General features: G+C 35.3%; 2 protein-coding genes across 2 annotated transcripts; both read left to right on the top strand.

Moving 5' to 3' along the window:
* The first annotated feature begins 732 nt into the window (after positions 1–732).
* LOC127125100 (probable steroid-binding protein 3) lies at positions 733–1,872 on the top strand. Its single transcript, XM_051054191.1, has 2 exons — positions 733–1,187; positions 1,304–1,872. The coding sequence occupies exons 1-2, from the start codon at positions 868–870 to the stop codon at positions 1,563–1,565; spliced, it is 582 nt and encodes a 193-aa protein (XP_050910148.1). The 5' UTR covers positions 733–867; the 3' UTR covers positions 1,566–1,872.
* A 2,105-nt stretch (positions 1,873–3,977) lies between these two features.
* On the top strand, positions 3,978–7,889 carry LOC127125084 (chaperone protein dnaJ 72). The gene is made up of 3 exons (XM_051054190.1): positions 3,978–4,624; positions 6,659–6,728; positions 7,376–7,889. Exons 1-3 carry the CDS (start codon positions 4,185–4,187, stop codon positions 7,451–7,453), a joined length of 588 nt encoding a protein of 195 aa, XP_050910147.1. The 5' UTR covers positions 3,978–4,184; the 3' UTR covers positions 7,454–7,889.
* The last annotated feature ends 9,609 nt before the right edge of the window (positions 7,890–17,498 follow it).

Genomic DNA, 17,498 nt, shown 5'->3' with positions numbered 1-17,498 from the left:
TTTTTTCCCTCAAAATATCCTCATTGCCCCTTATTTCTCTACTAAAGTCTATTTTCTCTATTATTTAATTAATTAAATAATTTCTATCATAAAGCCATATTTTTCTATATTATTTTTTAATATTAATTAAAAATCACTAATTATTCTAATTATTTTCTAATTATTCTATAAAGCTTCTATGTTTTCACCACATCCTACCAATCACAATGCACTCCAACAACACATATAATCACCAAATTTATTTAAATACTCATTAAATAATTAAATAAAATTATAAATAATTAAATTAAATTAATTAATTGAATTTGGGGGAGTTATATGATGCCTCTGCTTCCATGGCTCAAGCAACAATATGATTTTCGCTAAAATCATGGACCGTGTCTAGCACAACGATTAAGTTTGACTCTAAAAATCAAAGATGACAACTCTCTAATGCTATCATATATATATATATATATATATATATATATATATATATATATATATATATATATATATATATATATATATATATATATATATATATATATATATATATATATATATATATATATATATATATATATATATATATATATATATATATATATATATATATATATATATATATATATATATATATATATATATATATTTTCTGTTTAATTCTGAGAAATTAAAACCCATACCCGTTTAACATTATTTATAACAAAGTAATTTTCTCTTAATCACATATTTATTTGGTAAACAAAGAAGTAGATTTGAAATATCAAAACTGCGGTTAACCATTTGCGTTTGGTAGCTTCCACTACTCTCTCACCTACCTTCTCTTCTCTCTTCCTCCTTTACACACTTCAATTTCCCATTCCTTCCCAAACATTCAAAAAAATGGGATTCTACTCAACCATAACGAACCAAATATCATTCTACACCGGTCTCTCTCCAACCGCTTTCTTCACCATCGCATTCCTCACTTTCCTCGTTTACCGAACTGTTTCTGCCATGTTTGTTTCCCCTCAAGATTTCAATAAACCCCCGGTCGTTTCGGCTCGGTCCGGTTCGCTGTTTGAAGTAGCTGAGCCGCGGAGAGAACCGGTTCAGGTTGGTGAAATTACTGAAGCGGAGTTGCGGTTGTATAATGGGTCCGATAAAAGTAAACCGATTTTGATTTCTGTTAAAGGACAGATCTATGATGTCTCCGAGGGCAGGTGATTTCATTTTTTTTCCTTCATTTTTTGTGTGTGTATGTTGATGTGTAATTAAGAATAGATTATGAGTAAATTCATTTTGAATAATTGATTTCAGTTAAAACTATTATTTGCAGGAATTTTTATGGTCCAGGAGGATCGTATACAATGTTTGCCGGAAAGGAATGTAGCCGAGCTCTTGCTCTCCTGTCTTTTAAACCTCAAGATATTAACGGAAATCTCGAAGGTTTGGACGAATCAGAGCTCACAATTTTAGAGGATTGGGAGTATAAGTTCATAGAAAAGTATCCAAAAGTTGGTCGGCTTGTTTCAGAAGAAAGAACTCAGCAAATTGAGCAGAGTCAAGAAGACAATTTGAAATTAAACCCTAATGAATGACGAGTAAGCAAAATAGAAATCTATCTCAGTGTTTAGGGGGTGTGTTGTGTAATCCTCTCATGTTCATATTTCAGAGGACCTGTTAAAATTTTGTGCTATATCTCTTTTTTCATAAAATATGTATTGAAGTTTACTCTATTGAATAGTTGTGAGGAAAAAAATAGATCCAAATCTTTTACAGGAGAATGTTTGTTGGAAATATTGATTTGAGATGATATATTCTTGCAATCCAGAGAGAATTGTACCTTGAATTGTTCTTAAGTACTGCTTGGTAATGAGTATGAAATGAATGCATATGAAATGTATACATAGATTGTTTTTTTCTACATAAGTCTCTCATAATTGATCAAATATATGTAACTGCACTGAACATTTCCTCGCCTAACTCCTTTATTTTGTTTTGCTTTTAAAGCCTCTTTCGCTGGAATTTGTTTTTGTTTATGTTTGGATGCTTATCAAATATTTTTCACTCAATTATAATATTTTTGAACCAATCACTAAACTCTTGAAGATTCTGGATTAATATTTTTGAACCACTAGATCATAGATCATATCTCATGATTAAATCGGATTAAATCGGATAATTCGGTAAAATAAATAGGTCTTTATGACAAAACGATATACTTATTGAATCAGTCGAACCAATAATTCGTCTCTAAAAAAATCTCAACACATAAAATTTTAAAATTTTAAAATATCATAATTTTTAAAGTTGATTCTTTAAATTTAATTTCTAAACATACAAATGATAATCTCTAATTTATTTAATTTTAAATAGAAAATTTGTTTTAAATAAATTTGAATTATTTTAATTTTAATTTTAATTTTTAAAAAAATATTAAAAATGATGTCAGTAGAAAAAAATAAGTAGTTAATCTATTAATCAATCTCACAAATTCAATAATTTATCCGATCTAATAACCAGACATATCGATGACCCTTATAATTTTCGATTCAATCAATTTGATTGATTGATTCGATTCAACTTTTAAAATACTATTTTCAATTTTGTATGATGTTGTTGTTCTTCTTTTCTAATATAATTATTTTGCCAATAAATAATTATACTATTAGCTTTAGCTTTTATCTTCTTACTTTTTTTCTTTCATAATTCTATAGATAGGGATGACAATTGATCGAATTTGGGTAGGATACTATAGTATCCATCCCCATACCGCGATTCGAAAAAATTCTTGTGTCCGAGCCCATACATGCTTGAGTGTCAAAGTTAGCACCCATACCCATGTTTTATAGATATGTAAGTATCCATATTCGTATCCGTGATCCACATTCATATTAAAAGTAAATAGATCAATTATAAAATATCGTATAATTTTAAGTTTTTAAAAATATTAAAAAAAATTCAAACAATTTATTATTGAAATAAACAAACACTTACATTAAATACGTAATGATTTAACATTGATATACATACATTTTTATAATTGATACACATATATTTTTATATAATAATATAAACTAAAATATATAAATATATAGTGTGCGAGTATGGGGCGGGGTTGGTACCAAGGTGCTCATACCCGTATCCGTATCCGCTTATTTTTATGGATAATTACCCTAGCACATGCCCATACCCATTTTTGCGGGGTTTTTCCTATCTATCGTGCGTAAATTTACGGGTGTCCATTGGAGATGAGTCAAATTGTCTAATGTTTTGTCATGTCATATTAGGATTTTAAAATTAAATGTATGACTTAGCGGGATGCACGTCTCTGATAGGCATGACAATATAACCCGTACCCACCCGAACCCGCCTCGAAGTTGACGGGGAAAACCCGCTTTGATTGGGTTTGAGTTTTTCCCAATTATAAAATATGTGGACAAATCGGATAATGAAGACACTTAGTACCCACCCCGAACCCGTCCAATTTATTTTATTATGTACATTATTATTTATTTTTGATGATTTAGAATATTAAATAAGTGATCAATATTTTAATATTTTGATTTGTATTAATTATTTAAAATATTAGAAATATATGTATGAAATTTTTTAAAATTGTTTTATTTTATTATTTGTAATGTAATTTGATTTTTTAAAAAATAAATATTTCTATTACAAAAATTGATTTCACTTAATGGATGGTGGCGGGACGGGGATATCCGAACCCAACCCGAACCCGTTTTAGACGGGTTTGAGTTTTAATTCTCCATCCTCATTTGGATTTGAGGCGGAGAACGGGGATTGTTTGAGGATATGAGTTTGGGTTTGGGGAGGTAAAAATCGTCTCCAACCCGCGCCGTTGTCATACCTAACCTCTTATTGATTGAAAATATATTTTACGGTTCATATTTTTTTTCCCTTCTACTTAGTTTACTTCCATTATTTTATCCAAATTTGATTTCTGCACCTTTTAAATTTGCAGTTTGGTCCCTAAACATCAAGAGTTTTATGAACTTCCCCTCTAAAAAATTGTCACGAGAGGAACAAGCGGTCGCAGAACTGCCACGACTTCGCGCCATGAAAAACCTCTTTTCTTCTTCCGACGCAAACAACATTCCCTTCCATTTCCACTCACCACTTTCCCAACAAAATTCTCCCCAGAAAATCAAACCTTACCAAACCCTAAAAACAAAATCTCATTCCCAAATCTATAGATGGATCATTACAAGGTTCTGGGTTTACACAAAACAGCATCTAAAGAAGAAATCAAATCAGCATTCAAAAAACTCGCATTTCAATTTCATCCAGATAAGCATTCTCAATCACCAAAAGCTGTAAAAGACAATGCAACGGCTCGATTCAAACAGGTTTCCGAAGCATACGAAATTCTCATGGATGATCGTAAACGAGCTGAGTATAATTACCGGTGGCGTTCCGGTGCCGGTGGGAGAAGTGGTTATACTGCTGGTGGTAGTGGTGGTGGTAATAGCAATTATTACTCTCAGTATAGTTATGGATATGGTAGAAGTGGGAATAGCTATGAATATAAAAGTAGGTCTGGGTTTAATGGTGGTGGTGGTTTTGCGTCGAAGTTTGAACTTGCTATTAGGATTTTGACGGCGAGATCTTATCTTCTCAATCTTGGATTTGCAGCGTAAGTGTTAAGTTTGTTTTCTTCTTCTTATTTTTTTTGTTCAATGTGATTGTTGGACTTGAAATTATGAATATTGGATTTTTGTTTGGGTTAACCAAGTATCTGACATTGTTTGAGAATGGGTTTAAGCTTCGTTTAGAAACACTAAACACATTTTAATTTTTAATTAAGGACAAAATTGGTAGGGCTCGTGAAAGATCCAAAAGCTGTTAAAGTTTCACTCAGAACATGAACATATGTTTAGGAGTATAAGTTATCAGTACCTATGAAGCTGGAACACTCTTTGTAATAGGCGTGTCACGGTATCCGATATATGTCGGTGTTCGGCACTTGTATGACACTCGTAGGACACCCATTCAACACATGTCCTACGATTCAGAAAAGTTAATCAAGTGTCAAAAAAGTTAGACAACTGTCCCCTCAACATTATATTTTTCTTTGATTTGACACTCGTATGACACATACAACACATGTCCGACAATTCAGATGAGTGTTTTATGCAATGATGTTTTTTTTCTTTGCTTTAACACACCTTGTACATTTATTGAACACACCTTATACATTTATTGAACACATCTAAAAAGGTTAAGCATGTATTGAAACAATGTTATCAATGAAGAATTAAGAACATTAATTTTGATTAGAATATTTTTAGTTCTTCAAATAATAAATGGATAAATGAAACTCAAATACTATAAAATATGTAGCACTGTTGGTGTCATATGTTTTTTATATTATCAGTGTTAGATTGTCCGTGTCGTGTCCCGGTATCCGTGTTGGGGTTCGTGCTTCATAGATCCATACAAGAAAGCTGTGCTGACAGCCTCTTGGTTCATTAGCGTCCATTGGGGGCTATGGTATACTCACATTTGCTTGAGAATCACTGTCACATTTGCTTGAGAATCAAGTCACGACTAATCAAGACTAAGAGTGGTTTATAAACACTCACTCTCAATCTCTAAATCGTCTTTTAACTAAAGACAATACCGTGAGGGCTCCTATATGGTTGAAAAGTGGTGGTTAATTTGAAGCCTCCCGTGGAATTTAATGTATGGTGGTTAAATTTTCGTTAGTGTTAATATCGTGTGCTGTCTTTTTTTGAGATTTGAGTATTCATTGATGTTTTGTGTGCTGCATCTTCCATTTTCTAAACAAAATTATAGGAAACAGAATGAAAAAAGGGAAATGGATTCCTCGCATTCATTTAAGCATGTGAAAAACCGATATGGGGAGTCTAAATATAGGCCATCTGATTTTCATTCATTGGTTTTGATTTACTCTATTTCAGATGGAGAAAAGCTTGCATAAAGTCATCCCATACTAATAGAATATTTACAATACATACATATTCTAGTGATTCATGTTTCATTATTTCACAAGCAACCTAAACTGCTCTTTTTCATGCCTTGAAATCACACAACAATCATAAGCAGATATACAGAATGACCCAACAAGACTAATTTTTAAAGCTTGCTAACAATTTGCTGCTCCCAATTTCATTCGGAGATTGCATGCATGAACTATCCACATTATGGCAACTAGTTTCTCAGTAAATAACTAGAAGCTAAAAGAGAAATCATTGAATTTATATAGAGCTAAAGCAAATACTGAGATACTTCAGGCAAAGAGCAATATGCCCCATGCAATTAACCAACTTTAAATGAGAACAGGTTAGTAGCATCACATAGATAACCACCACTGGTCAGCCATAAAGATTGTGTTCCATTCTATCATATTCACAACATGTAATTCTTGTAAACTAACCAATCACGATAGAGTCTCGTAATAATGTTGTTTATTTTACGCTTCAAAACACCTTGCGTCAGTGTAGCATATTTTTGTTGAAGAAAAGAAAGAAGGTAAAAAGCACATTGAACTGAAGTTCCATATTTATCATACCCATCACTGGCTTTGAAGAACTCCTTAAATTATTGATACTCGGATCATTAGTCTGTATCTAGAAATAATTATCAACTATTTAGCTGCTGATTTAAAAAAAAAAATCTGATTATCTGATGGAAGATTCTTGTCCAGCGCTATATTAGGTGTGATGATTGTTGTTGATACAAGTGGAGAATCCTTATGGAAAATGCAAAATTCTGGGGTAAGCTTCTGGTTTTGTCTTTTTTTTTATTATTGTGTTTTGTATTTGTATTCTTCGAATGCCGCTTCCTAGCATAATGATTCCTTTGTTTAATCTTGTCTCCATATCAGTTTTGAAAGCTTATATTAGTTGGTTCATATGAATGACCTTTTGTTTGTTCTGTGATATAATTTTTTTAAGCTGAGTGAAATTTTATTCAAATGATAAATACTGCCTCAAAAGATAGGAAATGAAGTTCAAAGCAAACTTAGCATTTCCTTCCAAGCTAACATTCCTGCAAAATATCGACTATAGCGGCTCAATAGAATTGTTGTAGCAGAATTTGTACATGCTGCTAATTTATGTTATCCGCGATGGACAACATTAGGTAGTATGTATACCACTGTCTTTAAGGGAAAAGATAGGAAAGATGAAATATAAGACATATATTTCATAGTTTCTTGTCATTGATAGCATGACAGCAGAGGATTATGCATTTTAAGTATTGATTTCAATTACCATATTGACAGATTGACTTTTGTGTATAGAAAAGTGTTTGCTAATTTATGCTTTGAATTTTTTGTGTGATTTAAGCTTCCTTTGTTAACTTTATGCGCAACAATACTGACTTGTTCCTTTGCACTTTTGTAATATTATTTTTCACTCAGAAATCTTTTGAAGAAGCCATGAACACCATTGACAAAGCAAAAGCGTATAAAGAAGATAACGTGAAAGAACGTCCTTAATTTAATTCTCTGCTCTCCACTTCACTTGCCACTCAAACGCTTCTTCATGTCTAATAAATAGTGAATGATGGAAGCTTTCAGTTTCGGGGATTGACTTCATGGCTGTTTTCATTGGTGCACCGTGGTTTACGATACTAGTATGTATTCAATGTACGGGATACTTGATTCTTGGCAATCATGGTCTCTGCAGTCACGTGGTCGCAGATTTAGGAGGTTTGATGAAGATCTGATGGCTGATATTGTAAGTTGTATTTTAAATCAGATTTGTTAAAGTTGGAATAAGAGTCATTTGATTGTGATCCATTAGTCAAGAGTTATTAACTGCATGATTGTGTGCCTTTACACCTGTAGAGAATTTGAGTACAATTTAGAACATATACTTGTACATGTAACAGAAATTCAATGTGTAAATTGATTACAAAATCCTACTTTTGTATTTCTCTGTCTGAATGTTTGTTCCTTCTCTACTTCAAATGTCTTGGGTCATGAAGTGCATATCGGCTAATCTTGAGAAAACAATCTAACATAGCTTGTTAATATAAGGGAATTTCTTATCCCACTTTATGGGGTGGAAAAATATCATATGAAAAACTTAAAATGTCTTTTGGATTCTGGAGATGTATCTCCAAATGCATATTGTTTTAAATCAAAATGTTAACTGATCTGGAGATGCATCTCCGTAATATTTTAAAACATACATTATGTATCCACTCTGAAAGATATTTTACACATTTATTATTTCGGAGATGCATATCTGTTTATTTTATGAAGATACATCTTCGTAACCTATTAGAACAGTGCATGTTATGTTTTGTTTATGTTTATTCAAATGAAGATTTATAAACGTTATGTACCATGTTATGTGATGGGATTTAAACCATACAATCGATATGTGTAAAAAGTGACATATATAAATCTAGATGGTCCAATCCAAAATGACATATATAAAGTAGAATGAAGTGAAAATAAATTACAATCAATAATGAATCCAAAGTACATCTACTATATACTACTGCACTACTATGTATGTCGGACTACATCTTCTCTGTCTCCTCTGACTCCTCGAGCTTCAATACCCCCGTCCTTCAACATTGTCTCATGTACATCAATGCCTTTCGTGCCCCCGTCATGAGGACATCTAGGACCTGCCTCACATCAGACTCATCAGGGAAGATACCTCTATCAATGTCTGTCTGCGCAATCTCCATTATGCGACGACATTTAAGCAAGACGTCATGAACATGATGTAAATGTGTTTGATCCTCCTATAGTATCTCCTGACGAGTTGACCTCGGTGGATCTCCTAGAGTAGCCTGCGCCTGATGTACTCGTTGACGTAACTCTAGTCGCTCTCAGCTATGATATTTCGTGCCTCCTCCAGTATCAGATGACTCTCATAATCATCAAACATGACATCCATCTGCCTACGTGTCAAAGCAGAAGGAGTGAAGACAACAAGGTGTCCAGGAATGGTTTAAGTGTAGTCGAACTGCCGCATCATGCGCTCCGAAAGATGAGGAGCAGTGAGACGTGATCCGCAAGCCAACCATTACGAGTATACCACTATGTCGTCAAATGGCAACGTCTCACAGTGATCGACATAGTTGTCAAAGTGCTTGTCCTTGGCAACCAAGAGGTCAAGATATACTCTAAACAACTGTGTCGCCTGGTTCCCTCTAAATGGGGAAAATGCAGAAGTACACGATATATCCTCAGTGTAAATCGGTACACCCGCCCAACCGGAGTTGCACGGGAAGTGCTGGAGGATCCAAACTTGAAAAGTGTTGGAACACACAAATCATCATTAGTGGCGTTGCCAAGATGAAGTGAAAATGACACGAAAACATTAAAAGATCAATAAATATTATTGTAAGTAGTGTGATGATGCATGTGACCTGCTTCGTCTTCCACCTACAACCCTCTAATAACTTCGAGTACAAGTAGGCCAAACAAGCGCCCCCTCAGTTGTACTCATGGATCCGCTTGAAGTCCTCAAAGTACCGTACGTAGACAACATCTGTATAAGTGGCATTTTTGTCCATAAAAATCATATTTCCAACCAAATATAACATGTATGATCTCATAACATACACTCTATGGAGCCCCACCTGCTCGTTATCACCTCTAGATTGCTCTACTCTAGTGAGCTCAACTGTATATACCTTTTTCAAGAATTCAAACCTAGCACGAGCCCCTTTGGTTCTCTCCTGTAATACCCCAAAATTTACCCTTCACTTTTTCTTGGAAGCATGGGATTGTGTTTCACATTGCATTAGCATCATACTAGGTCATACTCACTGCATACCGCATTAGTGACTTGGGAAATCAGGTTTTGATTGGTCACTCCTTACCAGAAGGAGCCCACACAAAGCAAGACTGAGAAATGAACTTCATTCTACAAGTATACAAGTCTCAAGGGGTTCCATATGTCTTATTATGGTCCCCAGTTCATCAGCGGAAGATTCAAAGCTCTCAAAATGTACATATGGATTTAATCAGAAATCAGGGTTTCGTGGCTATCTGCAACAAGCAATGTTTGGTTGGAAGTGAAGGGGTCCATTCATGTCATGATTATAGAGGCATCTTGGCCTAAGAAGATCCACAATTATCTCAGAAAGATCCATCGCCAATCAGTGCGATCAGTTCCTGATCATTTTGCCTTAAAACTAGGGTTTGGTATAAAATCGGTTTACTTCCGATTCCTTGGTTGAAACTCATTTCCATGGTCCTCCATATGTCCACAAGGGTCTACACACAAAAAATCAGCTCTTTATTTGAGCCAGAGGTGCTTCAATTGATCAATGGAATCGAGAATCAGACAATTTGGAAAAAGTCAAATGTGGGGCCAGAAAAGTCAACTCCTGACATTTTGAAAGTGAAATCTCAAAATTCATGCCTAAGGGAGCCTACATGTGAAATTTGATCAAGGTTGGATCATGGATTCATCATTTAATCAGGAGTTGGAAAGGTTACCAAATTTGGAAATAGTTGACTTTCCATTTAAGGCAAGTTTTTATGGTTTTTGCACCCACTTTAAGCCCATTTTCCATCAAGATGCAAGCTCCATTTGAAAATTTCTCCAACATGAAAGTTTTTCCTCTTGTTCCAAGATTTCTAGAGATATAAAGTTTGTTTCATTTGGATTAAAATTGAGAAAGTTGTGCTTGGTCAAAGTAAGACATTATTTTAGGACACTTAGAAAATTTTCTAAGTCCAAAATCTTCAAGATTTGTCAAGACTTATGGGCCAGATTTCTTTCACTTCAAGGCATCTTTGGAAAATACTTTCTTCATGACAGTTGTACCTTGTTATGTCCTCTTTCAAATTCTTTTGGAATCATCCTATTTGGATCATTGATTTGAAAGATACACTCATCTAAAGTTGGTATAATAGACTGAATTTTTTGACAGCATTTAGGCCAAACTGGCCCAACCATTTTGCAGCTATGGAACCTGAACTTTATGGCCATTTGTCACCTCTTTCCACTCATCATTTCAATTTGTGTTCAACATGAAAAGTGTTAAGCTCCATACCCTCTTTCTACTGTTTGCATTACCTTGCCATTTGGACATGTAATCATCAAGTTATAAAGCCTTAAAGTCACCCTGTTGGACTATTTTTGTGCTGCACAAACCAACCAACACATGTTTTTCCTCATTTGACCATGTACCTTTTATGTTCACTCACTTAAGCTTTGCCACATTTAGAGTTTCATTTCACACCTCACCTTTTGTAGCATTTTGCTCATGAACCAAAACCATACACTTAAGCCCATTAAGAACACCTTGAGCCTACATATTTAAACATCATAAACCCTAAATTGAAGGGTAGTGGCTGCAGAACTTTAGGGCAAAGCAAGTTGGCAAGGCTGGTTTTCATTTCATCTTCCATTGCACAAACATCAAAAGCATTTTTCTTTTCTCATTCCATCCTTCCATCTTCAAGGGGCAGTGGACCTTTCATCCACTAGGTAAATATTTCACTCATTCTCTTCCATGGTCATGAACATCATGCTTGCTCATTAATATTTCATGCTCACCATCAATACTTACCATGCTTATGCTTGCTACTTTTTTCTTTTTCCATGCCATGCCATTATTTCCATGCTTATTTTTTTTCTGTTGTTATTGTGCCATGCTTGTCCATGAATCCTTCAATATGAGACATTGCTTTTAAGTTGGATTTTGTAACATTTATTTTTTGTTGAATCCGGGTGCATGAATCCCCCTTGTTGTTCGCTTTTCTACATGCTAAAGTCATTATTTTTCATGAAACAAAGCACCATTGTGTTCTACATGTTCCATACTTGAACTTTGATTTTTACATCATCTCATTTGGAGTCCTGTAGCATGAGTTATGTTGGTTTGAAAATGGAGGAAATGGGTTACGTTTTTCATGTGTGCTGAATCCGGGTGCATGAAGCCCCCTTGTTATTCGCTTTTCTACATGCTAAAGTCATTATTTTTCATGAAACAAAGTACCATTGTGTTCTACATGTTCCATACTTGAAGTTTGCTTTTTATACCATGTCATTTGTAGCACTGTAGCTTAAGATATGTCGAGTGGAAGATGGAACAATTTGTCTGCGTTTTTGCGTTTTTGCTGCTGCATTTTTGCATGGGGTTTAATTTGCATGAGAAAGGCGACGTGTCAGCCTGTGAGCCGTGCGATCGCATGCGCTGCTTTTCATCCCACCCATCCATTCCGTTTTTGTCCTTTTGTGGTTTTAAGTGGAGCTGACCAATTGATTTGTTGTCACATGATTTAATTAAATGGTAAATTTATTTTATGGTCACATGCTGAAAATTACTTGGGATGGGCTTAGCGCCCCATATGTTATCCGCCCCCCATGTTTTGGCCCATTATCCCATTTATTTTCATTCTTTCTTTTCCTTTCTTAATTCATTTTTATTTTTCTGTTTTTCTTTTTTAATTAATAAAAATATTTTATTTATTCATAAAAATACCAAAAAATGTTTTTTATATTCCTTAATGTTTTATTTAATTTATTTTAATTTTTATTTTCATATTTATTTAATGTTAATATTTTATTTCAATTATTTATTTCAAATAGTTCATTTTAATACACATTTTTTCATTTATTTTATTTTCATGACTTAAAATTATTTTTAAATTCTGATTTTTGGGATAAGGGTTGACCAATGTCTCATGGTCAACCTGACCTTTTCTTGGGATTTTATTTCTCATTTTCAATTTATTTTGGATTTATTTTTGACCTAGTTTGCTTGGTTGACTTTTCATTTGACTTCTGTTTTATTTCAATTAATTTATACACCAATTTTCATTATTTTTGAAATCTTTTTGGGGGATGATGATGTCCTGACCCCATCATAGTTAGTTTAATTTTTCATAATTTTCTTGATTAATTTACTATTTATTTGATATTTTTTAAGTTGACTTGACTTGTCAGTTGACTTTTCTATGATTGATGTTTGACTCAGGGATTGCTTAAGGCAATTGAAGAGATCTTTTGATCCTCCCTTGTTCATCTCATATGCCATGTATTTGAGGCCTCTCATCTTGATTTTATTTGATCCTTGCACCATTTCCCGATTAAATTATTCATTGATCCTTTGTGTGCATAGTTTCATCTGTCTAATTCATCTGATATTTTTTATACTTGTTTCTTTCATCCATGCTTCTATTGTTTGATTGTTTAACATTTGTATACTTCTCATACATTGTTTAATACTCCCTTATATCATTATTTGATTATTTGATTTGATCATATACATGTTTGCTTCTTTATCTGACTTGATTAAACTGTGGCCTACTTGTATGGTGTATGAGGCATATATTATTATTGTTTTATTGCCATGAACAATCCCCATTCATAACAAATGTACCCCTCTCCCATGAAGTGTATAATGTTTATTCTTTCATTCTTTATTCATCTGTTAATATAAGAAATAAAATGAACATCCGATAACCATTTCAAAACAAGATCAAAACCTCGATCCAACGTCGAGTAATCATTTTCAAAACTTAACAGAACCAGCACGTATTCATCCATCCTTTTGTAAGTCGATTGCTTCATGCATCGCCATTTCTCTTGTAAGTCGATTGCTTCAGGCATCGCCATCTACCTGTAAGTCGATTGCTTCGTGCATCGCCATCTACCCTTTACCCCACTCCTCTCCTTGCTCCATTCGTCGATTCTTGTTCCGTTTAGGTAGCACCCATTAGGTAGAACCCTTTGTATGATAACATAGGTAGTATTCCCTCATTTCTTTTGTATGATAACATAGGTAGAATTCCCTTATTCTCTTGTATGATAACATAGGTAGAATTCTTTTATTCTTTGGAAGGATCCCTGGGTTTCCCATTCCTCTAATTGCTGTTACTTCGGATCTTTATCCGCGTGGTACCTTTTACATTTTCCCGCATTTTACTGCTTTCCTAGCTGGAAGACCTCGATAGGAGACAATATTTTTGTGTGTTTATTATTTTTTTTACAGGTTCCTTCGTCCAGAACTCCTTTTGCATGAGTATCCCAAACCCTACAAACCCATTGATTTTTCTTCTCCTAACACGTTTACTCCTTCTACTACAGGTGAGTAAGTCTCCAAAGGTCGAGCATCCGGTAGATTGCGCAGTAACGTCGTTTGTCCAAAACCCAATCCATAACCCCGTAGTTAGCCGAACTACGGCTTGCTCTGATTCTCATTCTAAATGAGATACGTAGGCATAAGACGCGATGTCTTAACGAGCACACATCCCCCAAACCCATAGGTCAGCCGAGCTACGAAGACTCTGATTCTCATATTCAGATGAGATACGTATGCAGTGGATGCGACATCCGCGCGAGTCATTTTCATTTAACCCTTTTTTTAGTAAACAGCACAAGATAAACTCACACCCTTTAGACAAGAACTATAAAAGTGGATCTCGTAGAGTATTACGAATGCGCAGGGGTGCTAATACCTTTCCTTCGCATAACCGACTCCCGAATCCAAGATTTGGTTGCGAGACCTTGTCTTTTCCTTTCCTCTTTTCAGGTTTACTTCGAGCGTTTCCTTTCCCTCCTTTGGGATAAATAACGCACGGTGGCGACTCTTCTGTCATTTTCTTTCGCCGGTTGTTTTTTCGCACACTGTATTTTTCAGGTTGCGACAGCTGGCGACTCTGTTGGGGACCCGGTTTCCCTAAGCGAGTCCTTCCTAGCTTTTGTAGGTTGTTTGTTTATTGGGTGTTTATTCTTTTGTACAGTTATTTATTATTCAGCATTTACCTGCTTTATTGCATTGTGTACATATGACTGCTGTATCTGCTGGTTCTGTTTGTGAGATGAGTTCTATACCCGGACTCGAGTGCAATTAAGATAGGAGAATGGCATAGTCTTGTCGACTTGTGTGGAGTTATTCCTTAGCAAGTTGACTTGCAAGCCCATTCACTTGGTGGAGGTCATGTTGAGATCAATAATGTCACACAAGTAAGTTGTGGTTAGACATTACTTTTTCCAATATAGATCTTAGAAGCCGAGGACCTTAGTTTACCAAACCCATCTTGGCCTATTCGTAGGACGTAGTGCGAAAGTCGTTCAAGTGTAAGATTTGATACGATTGTTACGCGATACTACACTCATAAGAGTCTCTCTTGAGAATATTTTTGGAATACGAGTAGTCGTTCCTTCGATAATATCCGAAAGATGGGATTATGACTATGGGAACCTTTTGTAGAACATGTTTGGCAGGTTTAAACCTTAGTACACTCCTTTTGGGTGGTTCTTAACCTAAACTCCATGCTCGTGACTTGCAACAAACCTTTGATTCATGGTTGATCCGATCAGGTATCCTTAATATCAATGAAACTTGGATGTTGATAAGGTGTAAACCATAATCCACCAAAATGGGTGGTTGATGTTAAGGATAACATGATCCATCCCATGACCTTTGTTTGGTGTGCTCTTAATTTCTCTCTAGACAGTGCAACCTGACAGATGTTCAAGCAGATACAGCGATCCTGATTCCCATGCCACTGCACTGCATTCACATCATTTTGCATCACATCATTTTGCATTCATGATCATTCACATATGTTTATCCATTTCTGTGGGGTTTATATCTTCTACTTGATTCTAGTCGAAATTTTCTTGGTTCTCATCAACGGCTTAGTCTTTTTTTTTTACATCGTTTATCTATTGAGAGACTGGAATCAAGGGGGTAGAATACTGTCATACCCCAAAATTTGCCCATTAATATTTTAAGACATTTTGCAGGGCATTCCGACCCATTTTTATGACACTGATCTTAAAGGAACAAAGGCCCAGCTCACGAATGGCCCAATCCAGAAAATGGCCCAAACTGGCCTGTTCGCTACGCGCTCGCTACACGCTCGCCTAGCGAACGTTCGCTACACGCTCGCCTAGCGAACGTTCGCTACACCTTCGCTACCAGCTCGCCTAGCGAAGCTGACAGACAACAGAAAATTTCGGGCTTCATTCTGAGCCCATTAGGTCATGAAAAAGAGCATTATAAATACCAGCACTTCAGTAATGAAAAAGAAAAAAACGAAAAAGGAGAAAGGAGAACCCTAGCAAGCAAACCCTAGCGCTCACAGACGGAAAACCCTGAAGGAAAAGCCGGCGGCAGCAAAGCTACCTCCGCCCAACTCAATCCGGCTCGCCAACTCAAGGTTGCAATTCGATTGCAAACAGGTTTGCATTACTATTATCGCTTCATTTTCTTAAGTTGCATGTGATACCGCTTTATATTCTTAACTTGCATGTGATATTATAATTGAATTCATAAACATATTTGAGGTTTTGCATGTGAGTTTAAGTATGCCAGCCTATCCTGAATGTTTGACCATATTATTTCTGTAATTGAATACCATATGACTTGCCGCATGCTGAGATTATATTGTTCTGAAATTCAAAACCCGCAGCCGCTCGCTAGCACGTCGCTAAGCGAGCCTGTAGCGAATATTCGCTAGGCCTTCGCTAGGCGAGGCAGAGGCGAACGGGACAGTAGCTTATATTTCGTTTGTTCTATGCTATGCTTCTCTGATCTGTTCCCTTATCATCATACATTATTTTGCATGACATTTTTGCTGTTGTATTTCTTTTGCGGTGTAATCCTCGATTGCACCCTGATTGGTATTCTAACCCGTTTGCTGAATTTTGTAAAGGTTCACATATCCCAGGAAAAGAGTGCTGTTTAGGCCTTCCACTTTATTTGTGGGATACCCTTATGAAGATCCACCCTAAATTGCTTAATTAATTTTAATGTATTGATTTTAATGTGGAGATTCATCCTAATCACCTAATTGACTTTAAAATATGACTTCTAAATATGTGATCTTGGACCTCTCTTTTGCCCTACGGTATTATGGTATAACGGTCATGTCCCGCGAATGTAGGGATACACTTAGCAACGACCCTTCGGTTAAATCATCATAAAATAAATCATGGTCCCTCGGATGTTGCCTTCGAAAATACGATTTTGTCCCTCGATGACCCTTCGGTGTAGCCTACGGTTAAATGATGATCGTCCCTTCGAATGCTAAGGTATCCTTACAACTGTTGCCTTCAATGACCTATCGATGACCCTACGATGACCCTTTTACATCCAAAGGGTAAAATTACTTACTTCTCAATAGTAAGGACAGTTTTACCCTCATAAGGATAAGAAACGTTCATAACGACCTTAGGAAGGTATAACTCTCAATTACTGGATCATAACCTAAAATATTTTCAACACCTCACACCTTTCAAAACCTCTTTTGGAAAATCACCACTTGGTATACATTCATACTAGAATCATTACCGAGTTATATTTTTTTCAAACAACTTTCAAAACTAAACGAGATAACCACTTTGTATACATTCATACGAGAATCATTACAAAGTTAAACTCTCTTTTCAAAACATTTTCTAAGCCGTTCACAAGCACTTTTTCAGACAAGAAAAATAACATAAGTGATCCAGCAATTAAGAGCCCATGGATAACCATGGATACAAAGGGTGCTAACACCTTCCCTTTGTATAATGTACCTCCCGAACCCAAAATCTATTGAGGTCTTT

Source organism: Lathyrus oleraceus, chromosome 1 (assembly GCF_024323335.1).
Source record: "Lathyrus oleraceus cultivar Zhongwan6 chromosome 1, CAAS_Psat_ZW6_1.0, whole genome shotgun sequence".
In the NCBI taxonomy this organism is placed as follows: domain Eukaryota; kingdom Viridiplantae; phylum Streptophyta; class Magnoliopsida; order Fabales; family Fabaceae; genus Lathyrus; species Lathyrus oleraceus.
The sequence above is the reverse complement of the archived record's forward strand: the minus strand, read 5'-3'. Positions and strand labels throughout refer to the sequence as shown.

Coding starts and splice junctions, on each gene's coding strand:
- LOC127125084 (XM_051054190.1), top strand. CDS start 4,185: ATGGATCATTACAAGGTTCTGGGTTTACACAAAACAGCATCTAAAGAA. Junction 4,625..6,658: donor CTCAATCTTGGATTTGCAGC/GTAAGTGTTAAG, acceptor ATTCTTGTCCAG/CGCTATATTAGGTGTGATGA. Junction 6,729..7,375: donor GGAAAATGCAAAATTCTGGG/GTAAGCTTCTGG, acceptor TTTTTCACTCAG/AAATCTTTTGAAGAAGCCAT.
- LOC127125100 (XM_051054191.1), top strand. CDS start 868: ATGGGATTCTACTCAACCATAACGAACCAAATATCATTCTACACCGGT. Junction 1,188..1,303: donor TATGATGTCTCCGAGGGCAG/GTGATTTCATTT, acceptor TATTATTTGCAG/GAATTTTTATGGTCCAGGAG.